The sequence below is a fragment of the Tachysurus fulvidraco genome, chromosome 26 (genome assembly GCF_022655615.1).
Source record: "Tachysurus fulvidraco isolate hzauxx_2018 chromosome 26, HZAU_PFXX_2.0, whole genome shotgun sequence".
Taxonomy (NCBI): domain Eukaryota; kingdom Metazoa; phylum Chordata; class Actinopteri; order Siluriformes; family Bagridae; genus Tachysurus; species Tachysurus fulvidraco.
The window spans coordinates 6,603,425-6,620,866 of record NC_062543.1 but is presented as its reverse complement, the minus strand read 5'-3'; the positions used below and the strand labels follow the sequence as shown (position 1 = coordinate 6,620,866).

General features: G+C 41.4%; 1 protein-coding gene across 7 annotated transcripts in view; it reads left to right on the top strand.

Moving 5' to 3' along the window:
- LOC113637251 (myotubularin-related protein 3) overlaps nt 1–16,819 on the top strand; it is a 21,035-nt gene extending 4,216 nt beyond the window's left edge. For 4 of the 7 annotated variants that reach the window (XM_027137832.2, XM_027137835.2, XM_027137834.2 and 1 more), the window contains exons 2-20: nt 1,595–1,672; nt 1,795–1,881; nt 2,601–2,717; nt 2,958–3,040; nt 3,502–3,665; nt 3,808–3,904; nt 4,718–4,831; nt 4,935–5,107; nt 5,224–5,358; nt 6,240–6,351; nt 7,082–7,277; nt 7,776–7,961; nt 8,139–8,309; nt 8,722–8,867; nt 9,863–10,760; nt 13,069–13,179; nt 13,666–13,754; nt 14,255–14,281; nt 16,248–16,819. In XM_027137832.2, the coding sequence (XP_026993633.1) occupies nt 1,670–1,672; nt 1,795–1,881; nt 2,601–2,717; nt 2,958–3,040; nt 3,502–3,665; nt 3,808–3,904; nt 4,718–4,831; nt 4,935–5,107; nt 5,224–5,358; nt 6,240–6,351; nt 7,082–7,277; nt 7,776–7,961; nt 8,139–8,309; nt 8,722–8,867; nt 9,863–10,760; nt 13,069–13,179; nt 13,666–13,754; nt 14,255–14,281; nt 16,248–16,428 (3,090 nt within the window). In that variant the 5' untranslated portion in view covers nt 1,595–1,669 and the 3' untranslated portion in view covers nt 16,429–16,819. Of the gene's footprint in view, nt 1–1,594; nt 1,673–1,794; nt 1,882–2,600; nt 2,718–2,957; nt 3,041–3,501; nt 3,666–3,807; nt 3,905–4,717; nt 4,832–4,934; nt 5,108–5,223; nt 5,359–6,239; nt 6,352–7,081; nt 7,278–7,775; nt 7,962–8,138; nt 8,310–8,721; nt 8,868–9,862; nt 10,761–13,068; nt 13,180–13,665; nt 13,755–14,254; nt 14,282–15,349; nt 15,498–16,247 lie in introns of all 7 variants that reach the window. The other 3 variants (XR_007139671.1, XM_027137836.2, XM_027137837.2) reach the window with 3 other exon arrangements.
- The last annotated feature ends 623 nt before the right edge of the window (nt 16,820–17,442 follow it).

The following is a 17,442-nucleotide window of genomic DNA, read 5'->3' as shown; positions in this document are numbered from 1 at the left end:
ACTAGTGTGAATGTTTCTGCTGTCTTTGATCAATCTGACTTGTGGGAGTCTTGTGCTTTTACAGCAGACATGAGTCTAGTTTAGTGGATCATGGCACTAAGGATGTGACCGGAGATTTCTGCAACTCGTGTGTGTGCGTGTGTGTGTGAATGTGGTCTACTACACGTGAGCGTCTGATGTTGACATTATCTCATCTGGGACTCACCTGGTATCTCGCATCAGATCCGATAACACGCAGCCCAGCAGGTCTGGTCCGGGGTCAGCCGTTTCCCACTGCAGCGCTTCAGCAAAACACTCGCATCGAGTCTATCGTCGTTTTAAGTCAGAGATAAGATACGTAGAGTATGAAGCCATTCTTGAGTGAACACAACAAATGGGTGAGGTTTCTCTTCAGCCTCGGTGGCTCCATCCTGTCTTTTCTGTCCACTTAGTCGTCGGGTTTTGCATCAGAAGGTAGCTGTTTATAAAGAGCTTGAGGCCGTCTTCATTTGTATGTAGACAAATGAGGCAAATTGGAGTGTGAGAACACTGACACGAAATGTTTTTTTTTTTTTTTTTTTTGGTCCAGTTCAATGTTTTCCCAGAAATTGACTAGTTGGAAAAAGTTTAAGGTAACGTAACATCATATTTGATGCAGACTAAGGGACAAATTATTGCATGATTTTTATGGCTCATTGCATAAGTTTGTACCTTCAACAAAAGTCATGAAGACATTTTTGGAGACCGCTCTCTGTTTCATCATTCGTGACAGTATAATTTATCTTCTCTCAAAACAGGATCACTTTTTTTAATCTCCTTTTATTATTCGTCAGTGTCAAATGTTTTAAACAAATGTTAAGCTTACAGCTAATAATCCCGTGAGCCTTATTATGGAAATAGTCCGCTGATCCACCAGCACTGTCGTTATCCTTCACGTGGATTATCATCAACTGCCACAACCTCTAGATAACAAAGCCTGATTCCATACAAACGGAGAATATGGACACGGCAACGTAGGCGCTAAAGAATACAAACTGCAGCTTCTGCCTTTCAACTAAAGAAGGTTATCGTTCTACGTGTCCACTCCTTTATACCGCAGCGATCAGCCCACGGATACAAATTCTCATCACACAGCGGCATCTCCTTTGATTTTGTGAGACAAAAACACGCAGCTTGTCAGTTTACAGAGATGCCAGAAAGCGCTCGCTACCGAGTGTTACAAAGTGCTGACATCCGAGACATCTTCCGTAAATGTTATATAAATGCCTCCTAATAAAATGCTACAACTTTATATGTATTTTTTTTTAATCCAACACGTTTCTTGTTAAACCTGTATTATGAGGCTTAGCATAGAGCGAGTTACCGTGTGTATATATACAGATAAGAATGAGAATATAAAAATAAATCATCTATTACTGTTAATCCACAAATTCCGTGTGCCATGCCGTGGTACAGTATAAGGATATTTATTCTGTCAGCGTGTGAAGTGTGAAATGTCCAAAGCCTGGTTAGGTATTTTTTGTATATAGTGTAATGACCACATTTGTAGTTTCTGCTCTGCCTGGTCTAGACTGTACAGCTTTCTCAAGTGAGCGTTTGTTTCCGTGTGTTTCAGCGCTAACACATTTTGACGAGGTTGAGCTCCAGCAGAGAACTGGTACTCTTTGGGGAGCCCCCTGTAATAGGGGCTATGGTGAGTAGACCATTTGCTCTATACAGGCTTCTGATGTTGAATCAAGAGCGGATCTTAAGGATAACGATACTTTTTCCACACGTGTGTGTGTTTGTGTGTGTGTGTGTGTGTGTGTGTTTCAGGGTGAAGAGGAGCAGCCCAGTCCGGAGGCTGGGAGCCCAGATGTGGAAAAGGAACATCTGCAGGCTAGTAAACTCCTGCAAGCTGATGTATGCACTCATCGTCCACTTGAACACATGTTAGATCTGCACTTTAATAGAAGCAATCATGTGGCATTAAACAATGTGTTTCTGCCTAAACTAAAGACTATAAACAACAAACAGTAAAATATTTAGACTGTTATGAGTGAATTTCCCAGATCAGCACTTTGTAAAATTTTTACAAACAAGCCTATTTAAAAAAAATTATTTTTTTTTAAATATTATAATTATTATTAATTATACATTTTACAACAAAAAAAGAAACAAAAAATATTTACAAATATTTAATAATATAATATTTACAAATATAACTTCAAAGAAGCAGCAAATGAAAATAAATACATGTTAATCTTTCCCAGCGAATCAGATCTCGTGTACTTTAATTTTTCCCATCTGAATCACAGACACCTTTTCTGACGACCAGCTTTGAAAAGATGGAGAATGAGATTTCCACTCTGTTAAAACGAGTCTCTTGGCTGTGTTCATACCAAGCGTTAAGGAAATTTTTTTAAAAGCTTTAGACAGATGTAATGTGGATTAAGAACCTGACCTGTAACTCTTGACATGGTTCTGCTGGATTTTATGCATCGTGCTGCTGACACCCGATTGGCTGGTTAGACAACTGCAGGAACGTGCAGGCGTTCCTATTAAATTGGACGGCGAGAGTATACACTTGGGTTCATCTTTCTGAAGGTTCTGTTTTGTAATGATGGGATGTGTTTGTGTAGGTCCCGTTCCCGGTGCTGCACGGCGAGCGCGTGGACTACGCGGAGAAGACTGAGGAAGTTGTCATCGCTTTGTCGAGCTACCGCCTTCACATTAAGTTCAAAGACAACACTGTAAACGTAGGTCTGGCTTTCACAAGCTTTTGTTCTCTTCACATCTGTGGTTTCTGCACTAAGACGATCATGTGTGGGAGACCGAGCAGGTTTTTTGTACAATTGAAAGGCTCCAGGCTTTTTGGAGCAAAAATGCCATTCAGACAGATGTGGTGCTTTAAACTCCCGCAGTAATACGAGTCACAGTGCATTAGTACGTCATGTTCAAAGTCGTACCTTTTAGCTCACGGTCTTCTGCTCTGTCAGGTCCCTCTGCAGCTGATAGAGAGCGTGGAATGTCGGGATTTGACTCAGCTTCATCTCACCTGTAAAGACTGCAAGGTTATCAGGTGTGTATTAGTGATGTGGTCTCTGCCTTTCTTACATTCATAACAACATTACATTACGCTACGACCTTAGTCTATTTAACAGCATATTTCATAGCTACAAAATGTCACAAAATGGATTATTCTTACAATATTTGGCAATGTACCTAAATCAAATCTAAAGAGGACATGGGTTAGATTTCAGACTTGGGGGATCATGTGGTTAAGGCTCTGGGGTGTTGATTAAAGGATCAGGGTTCAAGCCCCAGCACTTATAAGCTGTCACAGGGCACTGTATCATATCTTTCAGGGGCACTGTATCATATCTGCCCCTGCGCTCTGACCCCAACCTCCTCAGTATCTGTATTGTATATATTGTGGTGATAAAGGCTTCCATGCCCCCATTCATTCATTCATTCATGTGTGTGTGTGTTTGTGTGTGTGGTGGATAAAATGACCCTGAATGCTGTTCTGTCTGTCCTCAGGTGTGAGTTCAGCTCGTCGGAGCAGACTCAAGACTGGTTGCGGAGGCTCACAGCAGCTCTACGTCCTCCCGCTCGCCTCGACGAGATCTTCGCCTTTGCGTTCCACACCTGCAGTGCCAGTGTACCTGCCGAACAAGACCTGCATTATGAGATTTGCCACACTGGTACAGGTTACACAACACCTAGCGCTCACACACTCTTACATAATTATGCAGATTTGTAGGACTTTAGACTGATTTCTGTCACCTCTGGTTGTTGTACACACAGAAGGAGTCATTGTTGTTGTTTTTTCCTCATGACCTCCAGGAGAACACGTGAAGAACCGATTCGGGTACGAAGTGTGCAGGATGGGCTTCGACGCCCACAATGCCTGGAGAATCTCTGACATTAACAACAATTACAGGTGACTCTTTATCTGGGAAAGTCCCTATTTCAGCTTTGTATAAATGGAAAATACTTGATACTTGCCTGAGAGATTCTGCATCGTCGAACAACACGACTTTACAAAGGCAAAGTAAATTGCTGTAAAATTTGCGATTATTATTATTAATAACTACAAAGTTTTATTATTCAAACGCATTCAAATATCCACAAGACGTTAATGTTACGCTTATTCACATAAACCGTGTCTTTTTTTCTTTTTTGGAGAAATTAACAATTTCGATTTATTTTGGAATAAAATTGACATTTAGGAAGATGTTGCATTTTCTAACGATAAAGAAAAGACTCCACTTGGATTTATGAAGGAATAATAAACTTTCTATACGTTATATAAGCTCAATATGAAGGATACAACATGTTAGCAATTAGAAACGTATGTAAAATTTAACTACAAACTTTTTGAGGTTAATTTCTCGATTTCTTAGGATTCATCCAAAAGGTTTAAGAAGCTATGATGTCTAAATATCTAAAGATCACGAGAAGCTAAATATTATTTGATCAGTGATGTCATACCAAAGGTCTAACAAAAAGCAATAAACAAAGGTAAAAACCGTAAAAATCCGTATTATTTTTGAATCTATAAATAAGTTTTAAAAAAACCGAGGCATAAGAAATGCATAAAGAATAGACGAATAGTCTCATCGTGACCTCTTCAGATGAAGTCCACCACAACTAGGGAGGTTATAAATGATATTATATATGATTATGATATGTGGCGATTGAGGGACATTTTTGTACATCTTGTATTACATGTGTGTTGAATTTCTCTCTTCAGACTCTGTGCCAGTTATCCTGAGATGATTTTGGTGCCGAGATGGGTGACAGACACGGAGCTAGAGAACGTGGCGGCATTCCGATCCTGGAAGAGAATTCCAGCTGTTGTTTACAGGTGTGTGTGTGTGTGTGTGTGTGTGTGTGTGTGTGTGTCAGTCAGTCAGTTAGTCAGTCAGTCACAGTGCCTGTATTCTGGATCATATTTCATTTTGCTGTAGACATCAGAGCACGGGCGCTGTGATTGGTCGGTGTGGGCAGCCTGAGGTGAGCTGGTGGGGCTGGAGGAATGCAGATGATGAGAACTTGGTGCAGTCCATCGCTAAGGCCTGTGGTATGGACGCTGCAGCTGTTAAACATCTGAGCAACGGTTCCTGTGTCCACAACAGCTCAGGTAAGTGTGGGAGCTGCTTTCTTACCACTCACTTAATCGTTTTGGGTTTAGCAGCACAACGATATTTGTTTGATGTGCGTTAAACTCTGGCTGACGTTATTTTTTGTATGTGTTAGATCCTGACATAACCAATGGCAATGAGGAAGTGGAGTCAGATACCCCGCCTCCTCAAAAGCTACTGATACTGGATGCCAGGTCATACGCTGCCGCTGTGGCCAATCGAGCCAAAGGAGGTGGCTGCGAATGCCCAGGTACACACGCCTACTTGTTTTTTGTCTACTTTTATTACTATACCAGAGACCGTATGAGGCAGTTCGCTGGCTGACGTATAAACGGGATAAAGCGTAGCTTAGAATGTCGAGTGTCTTACATAAGTCTTTCCCCATAATAAAAAAAAAACAAAACAAATTGCTCTAGCTGGAAGAAAGCCAGCGTATTAACTTTAACAGACACAGGACACCGCTGTCTCTGTTGTCCCATTTAATCCTGAAACATGATCGACATGTCAGTGTGAAGAAAATGTTACAGAGCGTGTGTTTTAATTGTAATTAGCTACACGGTATTATTTTTGGAAACATACCGAGCTCCATATTTAAAATAAAAATGTAATTTATTTGAAGACAGCACCGTGGCTAATGCTTTTGCTAAACTTGTTGGGTGCTATGTTACACCACTTGAAGCCCTTTTCCCTTATCCAGGGCACTACATAGCACTCTCAGTTCCAGTCATTGTGCAAGGGGAATGTCCTGAGTTCAATCTGTGAGAAGTACAAACTATCAGTGTGTTTGATTTAGCTACTATTAGAGAAGCATCGGTCTGTTGTCGGCCATGTATTGCACTGCACACAATGTACGAGGCGTTAGCGCAGGTTTGTAGGAATCCATGTGGGATTTGTGGCTTAACGTGTATTCTGCTGAACACCGTTACCATAGAAACAGTCAACAAGGTCGGTGACATCAGTGGTGTCATGGGAACACGTAGTAACCTAAAATGACCTTTTTGGTGTTAATAAAGCCAAAGGCTACAGGTTATTTGTCATATTTATCATATTTAGCAGGAATTTCTTGATCCTAATTTGAATCCTATAGCTTGAAGATGAACTACGAGGAATAATCTGATCTGTTTTGTGCAGAGTACTATCCAAACTGTGAGGTGATGTTCATGGGCATGGCTAACATCCACTCCATCAGGAGGAGCTTCCAGTGTCTACGGGCTCTCTGTGCACAAGTGCCCGACCCTACCAAGTGAGCACGCTGCCTCCTACCACTTTAAATCAAAACCACAAGAGACTGAAAGCACTGTTGGACTGTGAGGACAGAATGTAGAATCAAAAGCAAGAATTCGACACGTGAAACATTGTAGGAGTCAATGTTTAAAATTCAAATGCAGTTGAATTTTACTCATCCCTCTTGAGATTTTTCACATTTTGTAGTATAAATAAAATAAGCAAGGTTGCCAGGTTATTTACAAATGTCAAATTTGTGATTGCGTAAGTATTCCAACCCGTTTCCGTGAAATTAGCTGCCATCAGAAGTCTCGCAAATAGTTTAACGGAATCAAGAGTCACATGATTAGAGTAACGCAGTAAACCTGTGAGCAATTAGTGTCACATGACTCTTTAATATAAATACTCCTGTTCCTGGTAAGCTCTAGTGCACGTATCTAAACACACGGCGTCATAAAGAGCAAGGAACCATGCGAGAAAATCTGGGAGAAAGTTCTGGAACGTATCAAGCAGGATTTGGTTACGAAAAAAAAAAATCCCAAACTTTGATCATCCCACTGAGTTCCATTACATTATTAATTAATAAATGGAAAGAATACGGTACAGATGTCCCGTCCACCAGAAGTCAGAGAAGCAACCACATGTAGATTCATGGCATTAAATATTTTTATATTAATTTCAGCTGGGTGAAGATGCAACTTGTGTGCAATTTATTCTTTTATTCTTTCCTACTCATCTGTCTATCTCAGTTGGCTGTCTGCTCTAGAAGGCACTAAATGGCTGCAGCATCTGTCTTTGCTGCTAAAGGCGTCTCTGTTGGTAGTGAACGCGGTGGATCGGGACAGCAGACCCGTCCTGGTGCACTGTTCTGATGGCTGGGATCGCACGCCGCAGATAGTGGCTCTGTCTAAACTGCTGCTGGACCCCTACTACAGAACCATGGAGGTGAGGAGACACACATACACACACACACACCAGCTACGACATGTGGTACGATTTAAACGAACCTGATAACCCTACAGAGAGGTAACACACTGAGTACCTTTAAGAGTCTTTGAAGGCGGGGAAGAATTCCTGGCATGTTTTTCCCATTCACGGTGTGCTGTAACATACTTTTTATATGTCCCTTCTTGCCCAGTTTTATAGTAGTGAAGCTTGTTCTTATTGGCTGAGCAGTTTCTCTTACATGCCTCTATAAACTACTAACCGTTTATATGAAAACATATAAGTTTGATTAATCGCTCATGCTGTAACGAGCAGAAAAGCTACCTGGATGCATATCTTCATCTAAAAATGCTTACTGCCATCATACCAGACAGCACCCTCATGTATGATAAGGTTTCCTTGACCTTGAAAAATACCATGAGATCAGTAAATATATTTCCACAGATAGTATTCTTTCATAAAAAAAACAGCAACTGTGATTCTCTTTCATCATTTCAGGGTTTTCAGGTTTTGGTGGAAACCGAGTGGCTGGATTTCGGTCACAAGTTCGCCGATCGCTGTGGACACGGGGAAAATTCGGAGGACGTGAACGAGCGCTGTCCCGTCTTCCTGCAGTGGCTGGACTGTGTGCACCAGCTGCAGAGGCAGTTTCCATGCTCCTTTCAGTTCAACGAGGCCTTTCTGGTAACAGACGCCACCTACTGTTCCAACTATACATTGCACCTGGCACCATCTCATTCAGAAGCAGTTTATTGACTGAACTTATAAATTTACCAGTGCTCTGTTGCTCTGTGAACATTATTAGATGTAAATGGATGTAGCAGTTGTTAGCTGGCACTTAACTGTCTGTGTGTTACACAGGTGAAGCTGGTGCAGCACACCTACTCATGTCTATTCGGGACATTCCTGTGCAACAGCCGGAAAGAGCGAGAGGAGCGAGGCGTACTAGAGAACACCTGCTCCGTCTGGTCTCTGCTTCAGCCAGCTAACCGAGCCTTCCACAACATCCTGTACTCGCCACACTCCGAGACGGTACTGCTTCTGTTCTCTGTCTAAACCTGTTTCACTCCACATCAGTGGGTTTTATTCTCAGTACGGCTCTGCTCGGTGATTGACGGCAGTCGCGAGATGATTGTAGAGCACTTTAAAATAGCGTTCGGCAAAATTGAGTAGATTAACACTCGCAAAACTGTTGCACAGCTGGCTGTGGGATCGTAGAGGGCAGAATCTCTCATGAAAAGCAAAAAAAAAAATATATATATATATTTCATATCTGTGAAGTCATATTTCCAGACATTACAGCTATAAATCCTCTCACTGTGTCTACTACATCTCCATATTTATAAGCACGTAAACCACGTCATGGTGGCAGTTTGAATAGCAAAAGGATCATGCTGTTCCTCTAACCATCTGTATTTTGTTTGTTTGGCCCGTGTCCTGGCAGGTGCTACACCCGGTGTGCCACGTGAGGAACCTAATGCTGTGGAGTGCAGTCTACCTGCCCAACTCCGCTCCCTCCTTGCTTTGTGACGAGTCGTGTGCTTCTTATTCCACCGCTTCAGCCTCACCCGAGGACACGCCTCCTGGCAGGTAAATGCACCATTAACTCTTCAAACGTTCCTTTTGGTTTTCACTGCACTGATAGAACAGATTCTACTTAAAACTGTGTCATAGAAGGTTTCCTGCTTTCGACGTTATTAAAGAAACAGGACGAACACAAGCTGTCCGTTCCATCACTACATAATCACTGTACCTAACATTTAACGTCGGCATCGAAGAAAATACTCGTTTTTCTTGGTCGCTACTTTTAGTCGATGCATTTTGCCAGGTTCATCTGCGTTTGGAGTTTATTTACATTTAAGGTCGATTATCACCACATAATAAGACACTCGTCACGCATTGTGGTTTATTCAACATCCCACTGTCTTTTGTTATCTTTTATGAAATCTGTGCTCCACCCACTGCTTGCTTTACAGACGCTGGACTCAGGTTTATTAGAAAAATCCCTCATGCCTGCGGTTTAGACAGAAGGGCATTATGTAGTGTCCACCTGGTGCTATTTTAGGAAATATTGCTATGTGAAGTTCCGCAATTTTTCAGATGAAATGAGGCAGTCAGACATATTTGGCTTGTGGGCTTTGAGCTGAACACCCATGTAATATCTCATGTTTATTTTAATAGCCATGGAACTACAAGAAATGGCTTAGGAACATTTCTATTTTTAAACTCGTCCCTGTCTTCCTGTTGTCCCTGGCAGTTCTCGGACTAGATAACTGCTCCTATATTAGTTACTGTTTTAGATCAGTACTAGCTATTTGTCAGAAACAGACCCGAATGCGATCGTAGTGTCCGAATCTCATGTTCGTTGCCAGTAGCTAAACCTGTCAGTACAGATATAGAGGATGGTGTCGATCCCAGGAACACCGTGTACGTGTGTGTGAGTTGCTTCGAATCAGGTTCAAAAAGAATTACTAATCATCAGAGTCAGCCATCCTGCTGTATTTCCATGCAGCTGACTTGTTATGTCTAGGATATGCAAAAACCTGTCTATAAATAAACCCAACAGATCAGTTTCTTTCCTACAGACTGCCAAAGACTCGTTCCTACGACCACCTGCTGACAGCTTGTGAAGGAACGAATCTATCAGCTTCGAACCGTCGCTGCAGCGATCCCAACCTCAACGAGACGTGGCAGGAGCACCTTCGGTCAGAGGCGCGAACAGCAGAGACGCAACCCAAGGAGAACATCGAGGAGGCAGAGTGTTGTAATACACATCATCCTGAAATGACTGGCTTGGACACACAGCTTCCAAATGATGGATTAGTCAACGGGGTGGAGCATTCGGACTCGAAAATAGAAAACGGGATTATTTCTGTAAACCAGGGTGGGGAAGTCTCACCAGTTGTTAACACAGCCTGTCTAAATGAGCTGTCCAACGAGGTGCCTGAACAGAACGGTGAGGATTCAGCATGTGACGAAGTGCTAAGACTTTCTCCGAGGGAATCAGTTGCCTCTTCGACGCCTCACCCTGGTCACGGCACGAACAGCCAGGAATGTTTCACTCCTGAAGAGCCTCTCTGTTTAGCTAATAACCTAAAATATCACCCCGCTTCTCCACATGAAGAATCTACAGAACCATTTAACATGCCCTGCTCACTCCATTCACCTTCACAGTCTCTCTCCCCAAAGCTGATTAGTGACAGTTATGTGTGCAACAGCGAAGATCTTCGCATTAACGGCTCCGTTTCACAGAGATCCCTGAGCCGCCAAACGTCCGTAGCAAGTGCCGGGTCTCTACAGCTGGGCTGTTCTGGGCGAACGCCGGCTCAGAACTCTCACCTGGGCGAGGACGGGCTCAGCATGCACAGGGACGCCGTACAGGTGCGGCTCAGGCAGATGGAGGCCGGACATCAGCTGCAGGTGGAGACGCTGAAAAGGCAGGTGCAGGCGCTGTGGAACCAGCTGCACGTCAGTGGAGAACTGGTGAGACACACACACTTACACTCTCACACACACACACACTCACACACACAACATGAGACACACACACACAACATGAGACACACACACACACACACAACATGAGACACACACACACACACACACACACTCACACACACAACATGAGACACTCACACACACACACACACACTCACACACACACACACACACTCACACACACACAACATGAGACACACACACACACAACATGAGACACACACACACACACACACTCTCACACACACATGAGACACACACGCACACACGCACTCAGTCTCTCATCTCTACTACACCTTCATCAAAGCATTACAGTTAGAGTCCGTCATCCACGTAGCACATATGAGATGATGCCTGACGCAAGAATCCACACCTTTCCCCGTGTGCCTGCTTTTGTAATAGAAATAGAAGCTGCTGGTTGTTGCAAATGTTATTAAACATTTACATTACATATTTTCATGAAACGTGCTTGTAAATTGAGGAATCGCGTATGTTTGGTACGAGTCTCTAAATATGCTTATTTCTAGAGTTTAACCTCCTAAATATGACCCAAATCATGCTCCTGTCAGTTATCTTTAATCATTTAATGTCAGTTATCTTTATACATCACCCTTAAAAATAAATAAATGGTTGACATAAAAATAGAGTACAGTATCGCCCAATAGCTATCTACCACACTAGCACATTTACACTGCAGTATACTGTTACCCCGCTGTTTTCACAGTAAAGTAAGTCCAAGTAACGAACGAGACTGTAAATTTCATGACTAGCGTTTCTTTGTCATCGTCAGGAAGGTAAACTAGTTAAACTTCATATGTCATAGAAGTCATATAACGAAGGTACAACACATAATGAGATATAATAGGTTGTAAAAATGTGTGCTGTGCACGTTAAAAAAGTTTTCTTACCGATTTTACACTTAAAAACTTAACCTTGTAAACTACTTCAAAAAATTAAACAAACTCTTCTGCAAGGTTTTTCGAGGATCTGTGAAGATCTGTGAAAAAATCGCGGATGCAAATTAATTAGGTTCAATGAAAATTTTGCGAATGCACGAGTTATTAGTGTAATGCACCGTGTCAGGATCAGAACTACTGTGTCACAAGGAGCTGGTTGAGGTGTCAGATTGTCCTCAGGACATTTAATGCTTTACTTTTTCTGTTCTCAGTCGGGACAGAAGGAATAAGTGTGTGACACGCCGTTAGAAGAAAACCATCAACAATAGAGTGGTTTAATGCAGTCATTTTCTAACAAAGGTCCATAAGTGTATTAAAGATTAACATGTTTTCAACTAAAGATACTTTCCTTTCCCCCCCCAGAAATCTTGAGCATCAACAGATACTAAGCTCATATAGTTTTCTTCAAAAACACCAAACTTTAGGCCATCCTTAAAAATATTTTGGTTTGCAGTAACAGTAAAAAACAAAACAAAAAAAAGGACAGTAGGTAGGTCTATTTTTTTTTTCTCAAGTTTCAATGTAAAAAAAAAGTTTTGGTGATGGTGATTACGTAGGTATGACTTTAAACAGATTAGCATATCGTGACGTCACTGACTGGGTCTTCAACCCGTGCCTTCGGGCGCATCACCGCAAACCTTATTTTGATGCTGGACAGTTTTTTCCAGAACTTCGTGCCAAGTTAAAGCTGTGTCGAGCTGTTTTAATGCATTTTTTTTAGATGTATTATGGTGCCCAAACTTGTTAATATTATTTTATTGTTTTGTATTAGTTGTTTGAAGAGTAAAAAAACAAAAAGGTCGGTCTTAACGCAAATTTACAACCGGCAAGTCGGTCGGACTTAAAGCAACAAAAAAAAAAGATTGAGTCGGTACTAAATTGACAGCGTCAGTCCGGTTACTGCAAACAAGAATATTTTTAAGGATGGCCTTAATGTTGCTTTTTCTTTTTTTTTTTTTTTACAAATATAACTGAAGCAACACACACAAATCAATTGTATTGTAAATATGATGCGTTTAATACATTTTAAAGTATAAATACAAATCAATTCAATCCTAAAAGTAAAAAAAAAAAAAAAACCTCGTCTCTTCTTCTACTTTATTTAAACATTTCCATTTCGTTTTGTGTAGAAACGACAGCGTGAACGTTGATATAAAGGTTATATTGAGTAGGATAACACAGAGCTGTGAGAAGATCTAAACCTTTACGCCCGTATGCTTGTATCATGAGTGAGAAAACGGCTTTCCTGTCCTTTTCTTACTTCAGTAAAACATGACAATCTTCAGACGTGTGCGACAGATACAATAAGAAAAGCAATAACATGAAATTTTGTCTAGACTCCGGTGCCGGACGGGGAGAATAACGTAGAGGCCGTGCATCTGTCTCGCTGCGGCACCGAGCTATTCCCCGAGAGCAGCTGGGAGAATGAGGATCAGCACGACAAACAGGTAAGAGAGCGAGTGACCAGTGAGAGGAGGAGTGTGATTAGAGTTAGATACCGAACTACAAATTGCAGATGTAGTGCTGTGTATCGATAAATAAAACCGAGATCCACATAAACACCGTCTGAATCATCAGGTACACCTGCGCATTCATCGATTAATCAGCCAATCAGGGCAGCAGAATAGTCCAAATATCATCCAGGTCAAGAGTGTCTGATCTGAGACACTGATTTTGGCATAGATTTTGGTTCTCCTGGACATTTCATACACAACAGTCTTAAGAGGTACTTTACCTGGATTAGATAACTTGTACAGGTGTTCCTAATAAAGTGGACAGTAAGGGTGTGTAAATAGAGATTTTTGTTTCATCAAAAAACGGGCAGTAATTTCATTCTTTACCTGACCTTTATGTTGAGGTGTGTGTGTGTGTGTGTGTGTGTGTGTGTGTGTGTGTGTAATAGAGACGATGACTGTGCTGCTTGTGTTTTTTAGGTCTCTCGCTGGTATTCCGAACACCTTCCGACACACTGCTACAGATGCGAGAGCAAGTTCTGGCTAGCTGCTAGAAAACAGCAGTGCAGGTGAAGACACTGTCTAATCTCACTGGAGGACATGTTCTCTGTTTGTCTTTTACATGTTACACCTCACAACACGCTCACAGAGTTTGCTAATCCTGGTCGTGCTAAAGAAAAAGTGTTTTTCAGTCTAATCTCTATCCACCACTTGTCTCAAGTATGTGAGATTACTACAGACAGAAATGTCAACGTTTTCCTGTAGATAGTAAGAAAAGAAAAAAAAAACAGACCTTGAAAATGAAACTCGCTCAATCGACGGAAACATGTCATTTCTTGTCTGTGGTAAAAACACACACATGCTACAGCTGATGTGGGCAGTGATGAAGTCTTTCCTTTAAATGTTCACCTGGAGTGTTGTGTAGAGTTGTGTAGAGTAGCGAAGTCACGGATGATGAACAAAGGTGGGGTCTTCAGGTAGTTAGGGCTTCTGCTGTCCTCTCAGTCTCTCTCTCTTTCGTTGTGACTTTTCATCCTGTCCTCTGTCTCCCCCCCTTCTCTCCCTACAGTGCCAGAGAACCTGTTGAGGAAGCCTGGTGAGATTCCTCTTCCCCTCTTATTTCACGCATGCACTGTGTTTTTTTCCATCCATCCATCTGTCTGTCTGTCTGTCTGTCTCTCTATCTCTCTCTCTTCCATTCCTACACCACAGCAGAACTATATAAATGTCTCTGTAATATAGACATATTTAGTGGTCATATTTATTGTTCTCATCCACCAGTGATAACAGAGGTGCCAACATTGCTAACAAGAAAACACTAGGAGGTTGTGTGTGTGTGTGTGTGTGTGTGTGTGTGTGTGTGTGTGTGTGTGTGTGTGTGTGTGTGTGTGTGTGTGTGTGTGTGTGTGTGTGCGCGCGTGCGCACGACATGCTGTATGTATGTCTGCATGAGATTTCCTCTTTCAAGCCACCTTTCCAGTGCACACGACATACGGAAACGACTGTCGGATTTCGCCCCTAGTGACAGTCGCGCGGTGTGCAATATGATCGTGTAGACGTCAACATGGGAGAGAAGCGAATTCTCGCGGTCTCGGAAAACCCAATAATATATAATACATCTCTAGAATCATACAGCGATGTTAACAGAAAAAAATGAAGCATGGAAGCGAGTTGCCGAGATTGTCGGTCTTTCAGGTGTGTTGTGTTTGCAAAATGTGCTAAATGTTTGCAAACTTAATGAGCATCTAGCCTAGTATTTCCATGCAGTTACATTATTCCCGCATTTTACAGTATATGAATTACAGTATTAAGAGGTTTAAGCAAAATAAAAATGCACATTTTAAAAACAATGAACGTTTTAAAAATGTTTGTTTACATTAATTTTATAAGTTTAATGATCACACGTACGTTTAGCAGCATTTATCCTGGTGAATGAATGAATGAAGGAGTAAATGCAAACAATACAACAAAAAATCCAGAAAGACCATGAAAAAGTTTTGAGGAAACATGGACACAACATAAAAAATAATACAGTATAAATATTAATCATTTATTACTTTTTTAATCAATAACAAGGTATTAAAAAAAGATTGTTTTTGATGAAGTTTAAAAATGACTAAAGTTAAGAATTATTGAAAAGTATTAATATTATCACCTCGCGCAGACAAACCTGATTGGACAACATTGGAACATCACATCACATTTCCTATGGAGCGACTCTCCATAGGAAACGAATGACTTCCAGTTTATCAGCCGCCGTGTGCAGTGGAAAGGCTTCAGATGTGCACCAAGCAACAGTAAAACATAGACTGGTGTGATCCCTAGTTATAATATTCTAATAAAATTTATAAGCAGCAGCTCATTTTTTTGCAATAAAAATACAGAGGCTCAGCAATTCAGTGGTGTCAAATGATTTACAGCAACGTTTTAGTTTCAAGTGCTATCAAGTGGGATAGGGGGAAAACTACCCAATAGGAGTTTAATAGATTAATAACATAACCCTTAAACACGTTCATTTATTAGTATTCACATTCTATTAGTATTCAAATTTCCTAATTATGGTTGCAGGTTCTATAAATACAATGCGGTGCATAAATAGTCGCCCCAAATTTTTGTAGTGAACTTAATTGTGGTGTTATGTATTAGAGTGTGTGTGTGTGTGTGTGTGTGTGTGTGTGTGTATGTATGTAGCCCTGAGTTTATGGTGTTTATTGCTCTATTTTTGCCCCAAGGGTGATTTTTTAATTCACGTTTAGAAACATGAGCCTGCCTGTATGTGAATGTGAAAGCATCTGCTACAAGATGCAAACCAGATTCTGCAGGCTTTGAATCATGTTTGTTAAAGTTGCCCCCTCACCATAGCACGGAGGCAAAAACATACAACTATAGTGTCATGTTGGCACCACTGTCACTGTCTAGACAAACATTACTTTAAATGAGTAAAAACATATCAGAAAACTGAAGGTTTGTAGAAATCTAAAACTAGCAAGCAATAAGCTGCTGGTTTGGTTATGTTGAGTTTAACAGACTAATGTTCTGCCCCCTTATTGTCGCCCCTTTAGGAATTGCGGGAACGTGTTTTGCGCCAGCTGCTGTGACCACAAAGCGACGAATCAGCCGTTATATGAACCTAACCGCGTGTGCCAGGCCTGTTATGGGCACCTCCGCCCATCAGCTGTGCCCCCTGTGCTGCCTCCTGCTGACCTGGAGCTGGAGAAACCCATCACAGCCAGTTCCAACTGAACAGAACCCTTTACATGCTGATCAACGACTCAGTTATCCTCTAGGAATCTTAATCAGCATCGTGTGAGAAGTTCAGATTAGATTAGTACAATTTCCAACGCTAAAGACGACAGAGGTTTAAATCCCAAAAACTAAGGCGTCAGATAATGAACATAATTTATTATTAACGTTAGAAGCGGTCGTCTCTCCGCCATGTGGATTCTAGATTAATGTTAAGCTGTGCAAAAAACCCCCTCACAGGCTTTTATATATGCAGTACATCATATAAAGCCATGTGGAATCCTAGAGAATGACTCTGTGCTCATGTGAATAGCAGATGTGTGTATATAATGCCATGTACAGTCCAAAAAGAGCACAGTGTATATGCTGAAATTAAAATAATTCAATCTGAGTAATGAAGCACTTTTGACGCCTTTTTGGAATTTTTATTTTATTTTGTTTTGCTGGACTGCTGGATGAACTGAATACACAGCAAACCTGAGACGAACAGGAACAGATGATGCCTTTGGCTTACTGATAAATGTCTCATATATTGTCACGTTTATCCGCTGCCGATAGAAAACAGGATTGTGTGTGTGTGTACTGGTAAAAGCTTCCTCCTCTATCTCTCTCTCTCTCTCTCTCTCTCTCTCCCTGTACTGCTGCTGCTGCTTTTGGAGTCTTTGAAGCTCTGAAACATATAAGTGAATAAAATAAAAGCACAACACACTGCCAAGCCAAACTTTACAGGCTCTAAAGGTGTTTTAATCAGGCTTGAAAAGAAAAGCCAGGATAATCAAGTTCAGTGGACATCAATCACACTGTGAGCAAACTGGATTCCTATTTGGGGGTGGAGAAGAACATCATATTCTGCATAAGTATTCACCCCCTTGAACTAAAGGTCTTCACGGGTCCACTTAGATCCGGAGACCCGAGCAAGTTCGGGTCTAAAAGTTTCACGTGTACCTCGGACACGGGTCGGGTCTAATAATAGCGGCCTCGGGTAATTTAAAATGTGTTTTTACCGAACGGACC